Consider the following 16770-nt stretch of genomic DNA (forward strand, 5'->3'; position numbering starts at 1 on the left):
CCCGCCCCCCCCCCCCCCCCTCCCCTACCCTCCCCCAGGTTCTACCTCCTGCAGCTGCTCCCTCAGTGAGGCCAGCGAGGCCTCCAGGCCGCGGTTCTCCGACAGCGCCGTGGCCAACATGCCTCCTTGGAGTTGAGCTGAGTCTCCAGGTCCTTGAGCCGGGTCTGGGCCGCCGCCGCCTCCGAGTCCTTCTTGTTGTAGCTGCGGGGGGAGAGAGAAGCCTGGTGAGCGTGGGGGGGGGTTACAGGGGGTGGGGGGGGTCACAGTACCACACTGCGTTTCTTTTAGACCAGGGGCATCAAGCTCTTTTCAGTTGAGGGGCCTCATCCACCCTAACCTGACCAAATATCAAAGTCTTTCCTTCCTTTGATCCTTTGTAGCTGCAACGATTTGCCAGTCTATTCTGAAATATCCATATTAAAGTTAATCAGATATTTGCAAAAAAAAATGTTTTGTGTCTAAAGTATCATTTCCCACAAGTTGGACTCATTTTATTGTGAAAGGCGTTGCATCATGTGACCTCCACAGATTGCCTTAACGCCGGGGGTCAAATTCTGACCAAGGGAGGTTTTTTTAACGTCATTTTTTGCCGATCTAAGTGTTTTTAGATCCGCCTCTGTCAGTTTTTATTTTTATACTTTAAACAAATTAATAAATTAAAAAACACATGGCGGTCGGTCATCTGACGGCTAGGGTTAGGGCGGTCGCCATGACAACAGACACACTCCGGCAACCGATTCGTTGGCCAACGTGATTGGTCCAACGACACTCTGACCCCCCTCCCCCCCCCCCCCCCGTCATGTTATTAACTAATCCTCACATTTGGTCCTCGTCGTTTACCGATGGACATTTTTTGCAAACTGATAAATCTTCTTTGAAAAAAAATCATTCTGGACTTCACGTTGCTCCAAACACCACCAGGGGGCGCTGCTGGAAACCGTGGACGGTCCACTGCTTTGTCCACCAGGGGGGCGCGTGGCGGGGACAGGTTAGTGTGGGAGACAGTGTCTCCGCCCAACAAGTTTCCAGTTTGGTTGTGAACGTCTTCCGTCACCGTTTTGTACAAACAATCATCATTTCTCATTGTTGTTCCGCAGAGTGTGACCTCACAGCGACACGTCCACCGCTCTGGTCAAACAATGTCCGACAGGAAGTGAAGGCGGAGCGGTGGACGTCCCCCGTTGTCCAGCTGGAGTCCCTGTTGTCTCGGGGAGGATTACGGAGGCGGAACTGCAGCTAGAGTGGACAAAGTATGGCAGGAATGCGGAGCGGCACGTCTCGTCTCCGTCCTCTGACAAACATCAGCTCACGTGAGCAAAAACGGCAGCGGGACGTCCAGAGTTCAGATTAACCCTCGCATGGCCACAGCCTTCCACCGTCCAACCGCCAGGGAGGACAGACGACCGACTTACAGCTACTGGACACTTAATCTGATCAGTTAAAGGGCTGGGACTCTGAGGGACACACTGAAGGCGGGGACACTGAGGGACACACTAAAGGCGGGGACACTGAGGGACACACTAAAGGCGGGGACACTGAGGGACACACTAAAGGCGGGGACACAGAGACACACTAAAGGCGGGGACACAGAGACACACTAAAGGCGGGGACACAGAGACACACTAAAGGCGGGGACACAGAGACACACACTAAAGGCGGGGACACTGAGGGACACACTAAAGGCGGGGACACTGAGGGACACACTAAAGGCGGGGACACAGAGACACACTAAAGGCGGGGACACTGAGGGACACACTAAGGCGGGGACACTGAGGGACACACTAAAGGCGGGGACACTGAGGGACACACTAAAGGCGGGGACACTGAGGGACACACTGAAGGCGGGGACACTGAGAGACACACTAAAGGCGGGGACACTGAGGGACACACTGAAGGCTGGGACACTGAGGGACACACTAAAGGCGGGGACACTGAGGGACACACTGAAGGCGGGGACACTGAGGGACACACTAAAGGCGGGGACACTGAGGGACACACTAAAGGCGGGGACACTGAGTGACACACTAAAGGCGGGGACACTGAGAGACACACTAAAGGCGGGGACACTGAGGGACACACTAAAGGCGGGGACACTGAGGGACACACTAAAGGCGGGGACACAGAGAGACACTAAAGGCGGGGACACTGAGGGACACACTAAAGGCGGGGACACTGAGAGACACACTGAAGGCTGGGACACTGAGGGACACAGAAGGCTGGGACACTGAGGGACACAGAAGGCTGGGACACTCTGAAGGCTGGGACACTGAGAGACACACTGAAGGCTGGGACACTGAGGGACACAGAAGGCTGGGACACTCTGAAGGCTGGGACACTGAGAGACACTCTGAAGGCTGGGACACTGAGAGACACTCTGAAGGCTGGGACACTGAGAGACACTCTGAAGGCTGGGACACTGAGAGACACTCTGAAGGCTGGGACACTGAGAGACACAGAAGGCTGGGACACTCTGAAGGCTGGGACACTGAGAGACACTCTGAAGGCTGGGACACTGAGGGACACTCTGAAGGCTGGGACACCCTGAAGGCTGGGACACTGAGGGACACTCTGAAGGCTGGGACACTGAGGGACACAGAAGGCTGGGACACTCTGAAGGCTGGGACACTGAGAGACACTCTGAAGGCTGGGACACTGAGGGACACAGAAGGCTGGGACACTCTGAAGGCTGGGACACTGAGAGACACTCTGAAGGCTGGGACACTGAGGGACACTCTGAAGGCTGGGACACCCTGAAGGCTGGGACACTGAGGGACACTCTGAAGGCTGGGACACACTGAAGGCTGGGACACTGAGGGACACTCTGAAGGCTGGGACACACTGAAGGCTGGGACACTGAGGGACACAGAAGGCTGGGACACTGAGGGACACAGAAGGCTGGGACACTCTGAAGGCTGGGACACTGAGAGACACACTGAAGGCTGGGACACTGAGGGACACAGAAGGCTGGGACACTCTGAAGGCTGGGACACTGAGAGACACTCTGAAGGCTGGGACACTGAGAGACACTCTGAAGGCTGGGACACTGAGAGACACTCTGAAGGCTGGGACACTGAGGGACACAGAAGGCTGGGACACTCTGAAGGCTGGGACACTGAGAGACACTCTGAAGGCTGGGACACTGAGGGACACTCTGAAGGCTGGGACACCCTGAAGGCTGGGACACTGAGGGACACTCTGAAGGCTGGGACACTGAGGGACACAGAAGGCTGGGACACTCTGAAGGCTGGGACACTGAGGGACACTCTGAAGGCTGGGACACTGAGGGACACAGAAGGCTGGGACACTCTGAAGGCTGGGACACTGAGAGACACTCTGAAGGCTGGGACACTGAGGGACACAGAAGGCTGGGACACTGAGGGACACAGAAGGCTGGGACACTCTGAAGGCTGGGACACTGAGAGACACTCTGAAGGCTGGGACACTGAGGGACACTCTGAAGGCTGGGACACCCTGAAGGCTGGGACACTGAGGGACACTCTGAAGACTGGGACACTGAGGGACACCCTGAGGGACACACTGAACGACTTGATTTTCATGTAACTTTTCTCTCAACAACCTGCAGTTTTACTTCTATTTGTTTTGGTATAAATTATTAATTTGATTTAAACCAGTTGAGTTCCGCCTCCTGTTCTGGTCCCAGAGAACCCAGAACACCCAGAGAACCCAGAACACCGCGGAACCTCGACACACCAGCCGCCATCGGCTGTGGAGCCAATCAGAGGGAACGGCTGTGAACCGACCGGCTGATGAATGGAGCTTTACTACCACTGGAGGGTGTGTGTGTGTGTGTGTGTGTGTGTGTGTGTGTGTGAACTCCCCTGTCCACATAAACACAGTTTATCCAACACACAATAGTTGAAAACCATCAGGACAAAGTGGACAAATGTCGCAAAGCGACTGTTACCACCTGTCACACACACACACACACACACACTCACACACACACACACACGCACACACTCACACACACACACACACACACTTGTCTGCTCAACACACAGCTGCCACATCCTTCATTACGACCAGTCAGCTTGCTTGCCCCCCCCCCCCCCCCTCCTCCCCTCCAGGATGCGACAGTGTGCAATGCATTCTGGGTAGTTAGTAAACAAACAACTAAATCCAACGGCGCGAATCAGAAGAGGCAGAAAGAAAAAAAAAAAAAGTAGCGTCGTGAGGAAGTAGAGAGCACCTAGCCTTAGCCACCAGCTAACTAGCCTAGCCACCGTGGGCTAAAAAGGGGGCGGGGCTTTCTCTTTTTTGGGGCCGGAACCAATCAACGAGCTGTGTTTCTTCTTCAGTGTTTGTTTTGGGGGCACAGCGCCCCCCCCCCCCCCCCCCCCCCCCCCCCGAGGCAGCGGGCGGGACTGCACGATGTTTTCCAGGTCCTGATCTGGACTCTTGACGCGAGTGTGAACCGCCGAAACAGATTAAGGTGCCATAAGTGTGAGTCCCGCTTCCTGGAGACGCCTTCCAGTGTAGAACACTAAAGTGCTCAAATAAATTAATATTTAACCAGAAGGTTAGCTAACCAGTTTGTAGCATCGTTTACGACTCAACTATTAATGTTTTCGGTGTTTAAGTCGGTTTTTTTCTTGTTTTGCACTTCAAATCAAATTTTATCTATAGAGCACTTTTCATACAAAAAAAACATGCAACTCAAAAGTGCTTTACATAAAATACAAATATAACAAGTAGAAATAAAACATAAAAACCCGTAAAAGAGGATAAAAACTGATATAGGAATGTAAATGGTGAATGTTGCCATCAGACTTCTGACATGTTTACATTTTGCACATCTCACTTTCTTACTAATCTTTTTGCGCTGCTCTATTTATTTTATTTTATTCTATTTTTTGTGTATATACTTATTTATGTATGTCGGCACCAGGGTAGAAGGCAAGTAAGAATGTCATTACACTGTGAAACCTGTTTTACTGGTGATATGACAATAAAACACCTTGAAAGCAAACTAATGGTGTTTTACTGATGGGTTGTATTTAAAATAAAGCGTTTATATCGCTTGTATATGATTATAATAATCATGTTTATTTAATATATTATGTATAATAATAAACAAACAGGCTCCAGTGTGGAACAGGTACACGTTAATCCAGATTAAACATCCTCCAGGAAGCAGGAGTCACTTTTTTTTTTTTTCCTGGCCGGGATTAGCGGCTCCTACCTGGGGCGGCAGCTGCTCGCGCTCGGACCCGGGATTAGCGGGACTCTCGGGGGGGGGGGGGGGGGGGGGGGGGACGGGGACTCACCTGAGCAGCAGCTGCTCGTGCTCGGCGCGCGTCCTGCCCAGCTCGATCTGCAGCCACGCGCGCTCCTTGGAGGTGTCGTCCAGGCTGCGGCGCGCGTCCGCCAGCTCGGTCTCGTACAGCGCCTTGAGGCCGCCGAGCTCGCGGCTCCGCACCTCCTCCTTCTCGCTGATCTGCAGCTGCAGGACGCCGTTCTCCGCCTCCAGGCTGCGCACCTTGTCGATGTACACGGCCAGCCGGTCGTTGAGGTCCCGCAGCTGCTGCTTCTCCTGCAGCCGGGTGATCCTGGTGGGGCTCAGCGGCGTGCTGCACGCGCTCCGCGCCGCGGCGCCGCCGGCGGCGGCGGGGGTCGAGGCGGCCGTGGCCATGGTCCAAACCGGGTTCGAACTGCGTCCGGGACGTTGTGGAGGGAGGCCGAAAAGAGGCGAGGCGAAGTAGGGTTCTCTCCGGTCCCGGTTAACCGACGCGCTCCGCAGCTCCCGCACGCTCCCCGGGAACAATCAAAGAGGGGCCCGGCTTAACATGGCGGGCGCTCGAGACGTGACGTCGAGGGGCGGCCGGCAGCCAATGGCGGGGCTCGACGCAATGCGCTCGTTCAACTTTAACTCGGGGTGCGTTCGTTGGCCGCGGCCGGCCGCGGCCGCGGGGGGCGGGGTCGGTGGAGCTCCCGGGCTGGAGCGGCCGGTCGGCGGGGAGCCGGGGTGTGCCGGTGGATAAGAACGAGCGTCTCCCTCGCCGCCCGGTAACGTCCCCGGCCCGGAGGGAGTGTCTGCACCGCCGCCATTTTGGCTCGAGCAGCACGAGAGAGAGAGAAAGAGAGGAGTAGAAATAGAAAGAGAGAGACTGAAAAACATTCAAAAACACCGATAAAGTTACACAAACGACCCGCGACGCGACACGCCTTTACTTATTACGGCACATCGAGAAAGAAACTGAAAGAAAACTTTAAAAAAAACAACAAAAAATTTAAAAACCTCTAAAAAAAACACCCCAAAACACAGTTTATCTGTTACAGTGAAAAATATCAATAAACATATCCCCCGATAAAGTTTTATAAAAGTTGGAAGTGTATAAAAAGTGATCAAAACATGTACTTTTTGGTTTGCTGAAAATGTGTAAAAAAATAAATAAATAAACGTTTATATGAATGATGATTTTATTTTATTTTGTAAAACAAAAAGCAATTGTTTGTTTTTCTGAATTTGGTGCAAAACAGAAAGGAAAGAAAAACTAACTTGTTTTGTTTTTCAGTTTTGACTGACAAACAGATTTTCCCACTCAATGATTGGTTTCCACCGGTGGGCGGGGCTTAACAACTCTGGCTTCTGATTGGCTCACGTTTGCACCGGAGTTTTCAAATTAAAGGTCTATTTTGGCAGAGTTTGAAAAATGTGGACATGGTGAAATAAAATCTCATGTAGTTGTTTGTTGTGAATGAAGCGTCAGCTGTGGTCAGTGGAGTAGCACTGTAGTTCTGAAGTTAGTGGGGTATTATGATCAAATATATATGATATATAACATAATATGACATGTCATATTAAGTAAATATCATAAAACTAGCATCAACACAGTTGTAAAAACAGCTCGACTGACTGAAGAGGTGGAAATTATGAGAATCAAAACACTGAAACATCAAAACCAGAAAACTGAGGAAACGTCTTGAAACTGAAAAGTTGAAAAGTTCAAACATTTGAAGGAGGAAAAAAAAGTTTGATTTGAAATGAAGCGTTGCCAATTCGGGCAAGCAGCAGCAGAATGTGCTCACTTCTCTGTACGCGAGATACTGGCGCCCTCCACTGGACACACACGGCAACAGCACCTGTCATCAGCTTTCACCAATTAAGCGGAACAAACGTTCAGCAATGTGGGCGGAGTCAAGCGGTCGAGGTATTTACGGTCCGGAGGGTGAAACGGAGAGAAAGGCTCCTTGCAGTCGTCTGTAAGAACAAGAAAAGTTTGGCAGCGACTCAGCCAGCTGCTGAAAAATATTATTTTTCAGCAACAGTTCTTCAGCTTGTCGTGATGCGTTCAGGTGCATCACGCAACTCCGCCCTCCACCCCGTCAGCAGGCTGCAGAAGACAGATACCGAGCGCACGGTGGTGCCAAAGTCGGGGTTTTTTTCTTATCCTTTCGAGTTGACGTTTACTGAAGTTCAGACAAGTAATGCGCCGCGGACCCCCCCCCCCCCCCCCCAGTACCTGAACGTTGACTCCGCCCACATTGCGCTCGTCCAACACCGCAGCCGGGGGCTTCTCGCCTTCACCGCTTCTTTCACGTTGGGGAATTTTATACATCTTAAAATTGTGGGGAATGAGAGAGCATTAAGTAATTAGATTACATTCACACATTCCAGCAGGTGGGCGGAGCTGATCAGGAGTTAGTCTCCGCCCCCCCCCCGGGTCTCGTTGGATCGACTCAGAGATCAGAAACAGAGATCACCTTTAATTGTGTAAAAAGGCACATTTACAGGACAGAATACACAAACGTTTACCCAAAAGACTTGGAGACCCCTGACCTCTGACCCTAACCCGACCTTGACCTCTGACCCTAACCCGACCTTTGACCCGAACTGACCGCTGAAGGATCAGATGTTCATATTGTTGAAGTTGTTGACCCTGATCCACAGATCCGGTCCTGAATTCTAAAGTCCCTCTAATGAGTTCTACTGAGAACAGTCTGTCTCTGTGTCTGACTCCGCCCACAGCGACTCCACCCACAGAACAAACAGGAGTTCGCCGACATCGACATTTAAAAAGTTCCCATAAACCTGTTAAGTTGATATGAAGGAGTGAAAGTATCGGTGAGGTGGTGAAACCAGAGGAGAAAACCAGCCCCCAGGGCTAACGGGGCATTAGCAGGAGGCTAATGGGGGTTAGCAGGAGGCTAATGGGGGGGTTAGAGGGGGCTAACAGGCCGTTAGCAGGAGGCTAATGGGGGGGGTTAGAGGGGGCTAACAGGGCATTAGCAGGAGGCTAATGGGGGCTAACGGGGCATTAGCAGGAGGCTAATGGGGGGTTACAGGGGGCTAACGGGGCGTTAACAGGAGGCTAATGGGGGTTACAGGGGGCTAGCGGGACTTTAGGGGGGCCGACGGGGCGTTAGCAGGAGGCTAACGGGACATTACAGGGGGCTAACAGGGCGTTAGCAGGATTATAACGGGACGTTAGAGGGAGCTAACGGGACTTTAGCAAGAGGTTAAGAAGAGGTTAACAAGAGGTTACAGGGCGCTAACGGGGGTAAGTGGGGCTAATGGGGGAGTAGGAGGGGTCTAACATGGGAGGTTAGTGGGGGGCCAACAGGGGGTTAGCAGGGGGCCAACGGGGAGTTAGCGGTTGCTCACGGAGGGGTTTAGAGGGGGCTAATGGGATGATAGTGCTAATGCTAACTGAGCTAAAGCTAACAGAGCTGAAGCTCGCAGGGCTTAAGTTAAATGGGCTAAAGCTAACGGAGCTAATGCTAGCTGAGTTAATGCTAGCAGAGCAGAGCAACCAAGCCAAGGGGGAAAATGAACATGTTTTCCATCTTCATCATCTTCATCTTCTTCATCAGAGAGCAGAATCAGGAGCTCCTGGTCAGAATCGATCACCGATCAATCAACTCAAACCTTCTTCACACTAAAAACACGAGTTTGGTTGGACGCAGCTGCAGGACGGAGGTCTGGACGGGCGGAGGAGGACCCCCGGACCCACCAGCTGGTCCCAGCCTGTCCCAGCCGGTCCCAGCTGGTTGCTCCTGCTCCCTGCTGGTCCCAGCCGGTCCAGCAGGCTAGGGGGGGGGGGGGGGGGGGGGGCTCTCACAGAGTCCGGGGGGGGAGCTGCTGCTTGTAGAGTCCTGCCAGGGCCATGGCGGCACTGCGGACCATGTCCCTCTGGCTGGTCCCCGTCACCGCCTGGTGCCAGTCGGACCGGTTGATGTTGGGCCTGCTGCGCTCCAGAACCTCGCCCACCGTGACCACGAGTCCAGACCAGCGCAGGCTGTAGTCAGGGGGGGTGAGGGTCTGGGCCTGGGGGGGCCACAAAGACAGAGGAGTGGAGATTAGTGTGGTGCACCGGGACTATCAGGCGGTCCACCAGGATCAGGACTATCAGACTCCTTTTAGCCGCTAACCGCTAGTAGCATATGAACGTTGAGCGCCACGGCCGTTATGGACAGTCGCTGCGGCCGGTCAACACTTGCTAACATCCTACCTGCTTGGAAATGTGAGGGTCAAAGGTCAAGGTCTGGTTTAAAGGGTCTGGGGTCAAAGGTAAAGGTCTGGGGTCCAAGGTTTGGGTCCAAGGATCTGAGGTCAAGGTATGGTTCAAAGGGTCTGCCGTCAAAGGTCAAGTTCAAAGGGTCTGGGGTCAAAGGTCAAGTTCAAAGGGTCTGGGGTCAAGGTCTGGGTCAGGAGTCAAGGTCTGGGGTCTAGGGTCAGCTCTAGGGTCATGGGGTCAGTTGACCTGGTCTCATGAAGGACTGTACAAAAGGAGGTGTGGTGGTCTTGGTACCTGTTGGATCAGGTCCAGAGGAAGGGGCGTGGCCTGAGTGAAGACCTGGATGTGGATGTTGTGACCCGGGTCCTCCAGGACCAGGCAGCCGATATCGAACCACCTGAACAAGAGAAACACCGTTTACTCTGTCACCATGAGGAACCATGAGGAAGAGGAACCATGAGGAGAAACCATGAGGAAGAGGAACCATGAGGAAGAGGAACCATGAGGAGGAACCATGAGGAAGAGGAACCATGAGGAGGAACCATGAGGAAGAGGAACCATGAGGAAGAGGAACCATGAGGAGGAACCATGAGGAAGAGGAACCATGAGGAAGAGGAACCATGAAGAGGAACCATGAGGAAGAGGAACCATGAAGAGGAACCATGAGGAGGAGGAACCATGAGGAGGAACCATGAGGAGGAGGAACCATGAGGAAGAGGAACCATGAGGAAGAAGAACCATGAGGAGGAGGAAGCATGAGGAGGAGGAACCATGAAGAGGAACCATGAGGAGGAGGAACCATGAGGAGGAACCATGAGGAAGAGGAACCATGAGGAGGAACCATGAGGAAGAGGAACCATGAAGAGGAACCATGAGGAAGAGGAACCATGAAGAGGAACCATGAGGAGGAGGAACCATGAAGAGGAACCATGAGGAGGAGGAACCATGAGGAGGAGGAACCATGAAGAGGAACCATGAGGAGGAACCATGAAGAGGAACCATGAGGAGGAGGAACCATGAAGAGGAACCATGAAGAGGAACCATGAGGAGGAGGAACCATGAGGAAGAGGAACCATGAGGAAGAGGAACCATGAGGAAGAGGAACTATGAGGAGGAACCATGAGGAAGAGGAACCATGAGGAGGAGGAACCATGAAGAGGAACCATGAAGAGGAACCATGAAGAGGAACCATGAGGAGGAGGAACCATGAAGAGGAACCATGAGGAGGAGGAAGCATGAGGAGGAGGAACCATGAAGAGGAACCATGAGGAGGAGGAACCATGAGGAAGAGGAACTATGAGGAGGAACCATGAGGAGGAGGAACCATGAAGAGGAACCATGAGGAGGAGGAACCATGAAGAGGAACCATGAGGAGGAGGAACCATGAAGAGGAACCATGAGGAGGAGGAACCATGAGAACTGAGGTTTAACAGAAAACTAGAGTTTCTTACTTGTCAGGAAAAAGTTCAGCGATGAAGTTTTCCAAAGAGACGACCGGCTGTTTCTCATGAAGAACCCCGGACCTCCGGAGGCCGTCGATACGTTCCTGAGCCCCCTGCTCACACACACACACACACACACACACACACACACACACACACACACACACACACACACACACACACACACACACACACACACACGAAACGTTCCCCTGAGTCTGGAGGTGATACAACACGTTGAGTCTCGGCGCCCCCTGACCTCTGACCCCTCACCCCCCCCCAGCGAGGACACTGACCCCTCCCCCGACCTCTGACACCCCGACCTCTGACCCCTCCCCCCCAGCGAGGAGACTGACCTCTGACCCCCAACCTCTGACCCCGCCCCGATCTCTGTCCCCCCCCCCCCCAGCGAGGACACTGACCTCTGACCCCCCGACCTCTGACCCCTCCCCCCCAGCGAGGACACTGACCTCTGACCCCCAACCTCTGACCCCGCCCCGATCTCTGTCCCCCCCCCCAGCGAGGACACTGACCTCTGACCCCCCGACCTCTGACCCCTCCCCCCCCAGCGAGGACACTGACCTTCACCCCGGCGGCGTAGCCGAGCGGCTGCGGGGCGATGTTGGACTGACCGGGCTCTCCGCTCACCATGGCCATCCCAAACACCTCCTGGAAGGCGTCTCTCACCGCGTCCACACTGGACTCCTTCTCTGAGGTCACCACGATGTCTATGTCTCCTCCTGACTCTGAGGAGGAGCAGGAGCAGGAGGAGGTGGTGAGAGGAGGAGGAGGAGGAGGAGGAGGAGGAGGAGGAGGAGGAGCAGCAGGAGGAGGAGGTGAGAGGAGGAGCAGCAGGAGGAGGAGGTGAGAGGAGGAGCAGCAGGACTCACTGATGTAGGGAACCATCCCCGGGTCCAGCGTCGTGATCATCGACTCCACTGAATGTTTAGTTTTGTCCAGAACCGTTTTAACCACCGAGGTTCCAGCGACGCCCTGGAGGAGAACAGGACCTCAGACCAGGACCAGGACCAGGACCTGAACCAGAACCAGGACCAGGACCAGAACCTCCAATACTGTTCCCTCACCATGTTCCTTTACTGTTCCCTCACATGTTCCTTTAGTTCCCTCAACGTGTTCCTTTAGTTCCCTCACATGTTCCTTTAGTTCACTCACATGTTCCTTTAGTTCCCTCACGTGTTCCTTTAGTTCCCTCACATGTTCCTTTAGTTCCCTCACATGTTCCTTTACTGTTCCCTCACATGTTCCTTTAGTTCACTCACATGTTCCTTTACTGTTCCCTCACATGTTCCTTTAGTTCCCTCACATGTTCCTTTAGTTCCCTCAACGTGTTCCTTTAGTTCCCTCACATGTTCCTTTAGTTCCCTCAACGTGTTCCTTTAGTTCCCTCACATGTTCCTTTAGTTCCCTCACATGTTCCTTTACTGTTCCCTCACATGTTCCTTTAGTTCCCTCACATGTTCCTTTAGTTCACTCACATGTTCCTTTACTGTTCCCTCACATGTTCCTTTAGTTCCCTCACATGTTCCTTTAGTTCCCTCAACGTGTTCCTTTAGTTCCCTCACATGTTCCTTTAGTTCCCTCAACGTGTTCCTTTAGTTCCCTCACATGTTCCTTTAGTTCCCTCACATGTTCCTTTACTGTTCCCTCACATGTTCCTTTAGTTCCCTCACATGTTCCTTTAGTTCCCTCAACGTGTTCCTTTAGTTCCCTCACATGTTCCTTTACTGTTCCCTCACGTGTTCCTTTAGTTCCCTCACATGTTCCTTTACTGTTCCCTCACGTGTTCCTTTAGTTCCCTCACATGTTCCTTTAGTTCCCTCAACATGTTCCTTTAGTTCCCTCACATGTTCCTTTACTGTTCCCTCACATGTTCCTTTAGTTCCCTCACATGTTCCTTTACTGTTCCCTCACATGTTCCTTTAGTTCCCTCACATGTTCCTTTAGTTCCCTCAACGTGTTCCTTTAGTTCCCTCACCATGTTCCTTTAGTTCACTCGCATGTTCCTTTATGTGCCCTCACATGTTCCTTTATGTTCCCTCACATGTTCCTTTAGTTCCCTCACCTGTTATTTTATGTTCCCTCACCATGCTCCTTTAGTTCCCTCACATGTTCCTTGACGTTCCCTCAATGTGTTCCTTTAATTCCCTCAACGTGTTCCTTTAGTTCCCTCACCATGTTGCCCCATGTTGCCTCACATGTTCCTCTAGTTCCCTCACCATGTTCCTTTAGTTCCCTCACATGTTCCTTTAGTTCCCTCAACGTACCCTGAAGAAGCCCCAGATGCCTCCAGCTGTGTTCCCTTCAGCCGCCTCTCGAGGGTCTTCGTGTTGTTCGGGGAACGTGATGGGAGACGCTGCGTCCAGTCCTCCTGTCATGACCGGCTGCTGCACCATGGGGGGGGGCACACCTGGACACACACACACACACACACACACACACACACACACACACACACACACACACACACACACACACACACACACACACACACAAGGAGATTCAGTCCAGAGAACCAAACCAGACCTTTCATCTCCTTTCATCTCAACCTGCAGTTTCAGCAAATCCTTCACAATAAAGTGCAGAAGAACCTGCTGACGCTTCCTGACTGATGCCATGTTGGGAAACCTGCCCCAGGGCATTCTGGGATATCAAAGATGGCAGCTGCCGCAGCCAGAGTACCACGTTTCCGAGACGTCGACAAGCCGGGGACGTCCCGCCAAAATAAGATGCTGGACCTCACCTGGAGAACCTGCGGGGCTGGAGAAGGTGGGCATCAGGGGGGTCTGGGGGGTCCGCCCGGCGTGGCCCCGCGTGATGTCATAACCCGCGCTCATGGAGAAGCTGGACACGGGGGGGCCGGAGGGGGGGGCCGGCCCGACGGAGGAGACCAGGGGGGGCGGCTGGGGGCTGACGGGGGGCGGGAAGGTGGAGTTGAAGGGCGAGGAGAGGGGAGGGGGGGCCACCAGGGGGGGCGGGTAGGTGGAGGTGCCGGTGAAGGGGGAGGAGAGGGGAGGGGGGGCTACCAGGGGGGGCGGGTAGGTGGAGGTGCCGGTGAAGGGCGAGGAGAGGGGAGGGGGGGCCACCAGGGGGGGCAGGTAGGTGGAGGTGCCGGTGAAGGGGGAGGAGAGGGGAGGAGGGGCCACCAGGGGGGGCACAGAGCTGGAAAGACCTGGAACAGAGGAAACACCTTCTAGTAGTTTGTATGATGGAGTCAGGTGACGTAGACAGGTGACGGAGTCGGGCAAAGGGGTCGGGTGAAGGGGTCAGGTGACGGAGTTGGGTGATAGGGTCAGGTAACGGAGTCGGGTGATGGAGTTAGGTGATAGGGTCAGGTGACGGAGTCGGGTGATGGAGTTGGGTGATAGGGTCAGGTGACGGAGTCGGCTGACGGAGTTGGGTGACGCAGTCAGGTGACTGAGTCGGGTGACGGAGTTGGGTGATGGGGTCAGGTGACGGAGTCGGGTGACGGAGTTGGGTGATGGGGTCGAGTGACGGAGTCGGGTGATGGAGTCGGGTGATGGGGTCAGGTGACGGAGTCAGGTGATGGGGTTGGGTGATGGGGTCGGGTGACGAGTCGGGTGACGGAGTTGGGTGATGGGGTCGAGTGACGGAGTCAGGTGATGGAGTCAGGTGACGGAGTCGGGTGATGGGGTCAGGTGACGGAGTCAGGTGATGGGGTCAGGTGATGGAGTCGGGTGACAGAGTTGGGTGATGGAGTCAGGTGACGGTGTCGGGTGACGAGGTGAGGTGACAGGGTCGGGTGACGGAGTCAGGTTGTGTCTTACCGATGGAGATGGCCGGGCCGCTCCCCGAGACCGCTACCTCCGTCACAGGTGGAGGAGTCGGGCTGGCAGGAGGCGTCGTCTCAATCCCACTTTCTTCCATCATCTTCTCAGCTGCAGGTCAAAGGTCAGAGGTCAAAGGTCAGTGAGAGACGACATGAACTCATGAGGTGTAGATCAGACTCAGTCTTTATGACGTCATTCACACTGAATCTTATTGGCGAGAGACTGATTGGAGACCAGCTGACTGGAGACCAACTGACTAGAGACTGGAGACCAACTGACTGGAGACCAGCAGACTGGACAGCGGTCGTTTCCTCGGGTCAGCGGGACACACACGCGCGCGCGCACACACACACACACACTGAACTGGACGTTTCACGTGAAACCCGCGCAGTCCACTTCCTCCCACCCGTCGACCTTATCCCGGGTTAGCTAGGTCCTGGTTCGGGATAGTCCGGGTTAGTGTTAGTCAGTGTCAGTTATCGTAATAGTCAGTTAACTCACCTGCTAGCAGACTAGCTCGACACCGCTAATCACAAACCTCCGTCTCACGCTGATGACGTTTCGTCCTGCCACGTCTGCTCGCACGTGACTCCGCCCCCGACCGTAGACACACACACACACACACACATAGACTTACTACGAGTAGAAACAAGAGTCAGCGTTGACGTTTATAGTTTTATTTGTTTATTATTTTATAATTAAAATAAGAACAACGGAATGATCAGAATCCTGTGTAACGTCAGGATCTTAGCTACAACAAAACATAAACAACAATAACAGGAGGTTTTGTCAAGTTGAGTTTTCATTTAATACATTTTATATTCCTTCTGGATTCAAAAGTCAAAAAGAAGGAAAAAGTGACGAAAGAGGCTAAAAATTAATTAAAACAAAAAACAAGTCCAGCAATAAAAAAAAAATAAAAAAATCAATCATCACCATAAACATGGACATTTTTCTTTAAACAATGTTTTGTTCTTCTGAACAGTTCAAGTATAGATATAAAACTCTAGAAGACTCGTAGCGCCGCCATCTTGGAGAGGTCTTTACCCCCGCTGGTGTAAACACTGAGATCCACGTAAACATCCGTAGCTCTTTGTTAAACATGTTGTTGTTGTTTGTTTACCTGATTGTGCAGTAAAATTCTTTAAAAAAAAATTAATTAAAGTTTGAGACTCTATAAAGAAAAGACTGTCGACCGCCGTGACCCGTTTGGTGCTGATGAGTCGTGGAGCCGCCATCTTGGTCAGGTCACACGTGGAGGTCTGATACTGGACACATGGGCTGTAATGAAACCCCCCCATCATCTGAACCCCCATCACCTGAACCTCCTGGACCCCCCCATCATCTGAACCTCCATCACCTTAACCTCCAATTCACCTGAACCCCCCCAGATCACCTGAACCTGCCAGATCACCTGAACCCCCCCAGATCACCTGAACTCCGCAGATCACTTGAACCCCCCCCAGATCACCTGAACCCCCTCATCACCTTAACCCCCCCAGATCACCTGAACTCCCCAGATTACCTGAACACCCCCAGATTACCTGAACCCCCTCATCACCTTAACCCCCCCCAGATTACCTGAACCCCCCCCAGATCACCTGAACCTCCAGATTACCTGAACCCCCTCATCACCTGAACCCCCCCAGATCACCTGAACCTGCCAGATCACCTGAACTCCCCAGATTACCTGAACCACCCCAGATCACCTGAACCCCCCAGATCACTTGAACCCCCCCAGATTACCTGAACCCCCTCATCACCTGAACCCCCCAGATCACCTGAACTCCCCAGATTACCTGAACCACCCCAGATCACCTGAACCCCCCAGATCACTTGAACCCCCCCAGATTACCTGAACCCCCTCATCACCTTAACCCCCCCAGATCACCTGAACCCCCCGTCACAGACACAATGGGACTCCACACCCCACCTCAATGTTCCACAAGGTGGAGCTGCAGTCTTACGGGTGGAGCAGCAGTCTTATGGGTGGAGCAGCAGTCTTACGGGTGGAGGTTAAAAGCGGAGGTGTCCAGACAC

General features: G+C 53.2%; 2 protein-coding genes across 2 annotated transcripts; both read right to left on the reverse strand.

The window, feature by feature from the left end:
* Window positions 1–45: 45 nt before the first annotated feature.
* On the reverse strand, window positions 46–6160 carry LOC308148523 (lamin-B1-like; the record flags this gene model as incomplete). The annotated part of the gene is given in 3 exon segments (XM_080521988.1): window positions 46–125; window positions 128–201; window positions 5289–6160. Coding segments are annotated over 3 exon segments (519 nt in total), but the record flags the coding sequence as incomplete, so codon positions are not given.
* A 1579-nt stretch (window positions 6161–7739) lies between these two features.
* Window positions 7740–15283, reverse strand: prrc1 (proline-rich coiled-coil 1). Its single transcript, XM_080521989.1, has 9 exons — window positions 15232–15283; window positions 14728–14838; window positions 13683–14111; window positions 13207–13349; window positions 11812–11914; window positions 11504–11667; window positions 10931–11034; window positions 9774–9876; window positions 7740–9289 (listed from the first exon to the last, which is right to left on the reverse strand). The coding sequence occupies exons 2-9, from the start codon at window positions 14828–14830 to the stop codon at window positions 9080–9082; spliced, it is 1359 nt and encodes a 452-aa protein (XP_080378115.1). The 5' UTR covers window positions 14831–14838; window positions 15232–15283; the 3' UTR covers window positions 7740–9079.
* Window positions 15284–16770: the final 1487 nt, after the last annotated feature.

Source organism: Blennius ocellaris (assembly GCF_963422515.1).
Source record: "Blennius ocellaris genome assembly, contig: SCAFFOLD_415, whole genome shotgun sequence".
NCBI lineage: Eukaryota > Metazoa > Chordata > Actinopteri > Blenniiformes > Blenniidae > Blennius > Blennius ocellaris.

Bases quoted from the DNA above. Each gene is read 5' to 3' on its own strand.
- prrc1 (XM_080521989.1), bottom strand. From the start codon at position 14,830: ATGATGGAAGAAAGTGGGATTGAGACGACGCCTCCTGCCAGCCCGACT. The intron at 13,350-13,682 runs GTGAGGTCCAGC...GTGTGTGTCCAG, and splicing joins CAGCCCCGCAGGTTCTCCAG to GTGTGCCCCCCCCCATGGTG. The intron at 11,035-11,503 runs GTCAGTGTCCTC...GTGTGTGAGCAG, and splicing joins GCTACGCCGCCGGGGTGAAG to GGGGCTCAGGAACGTATCGA.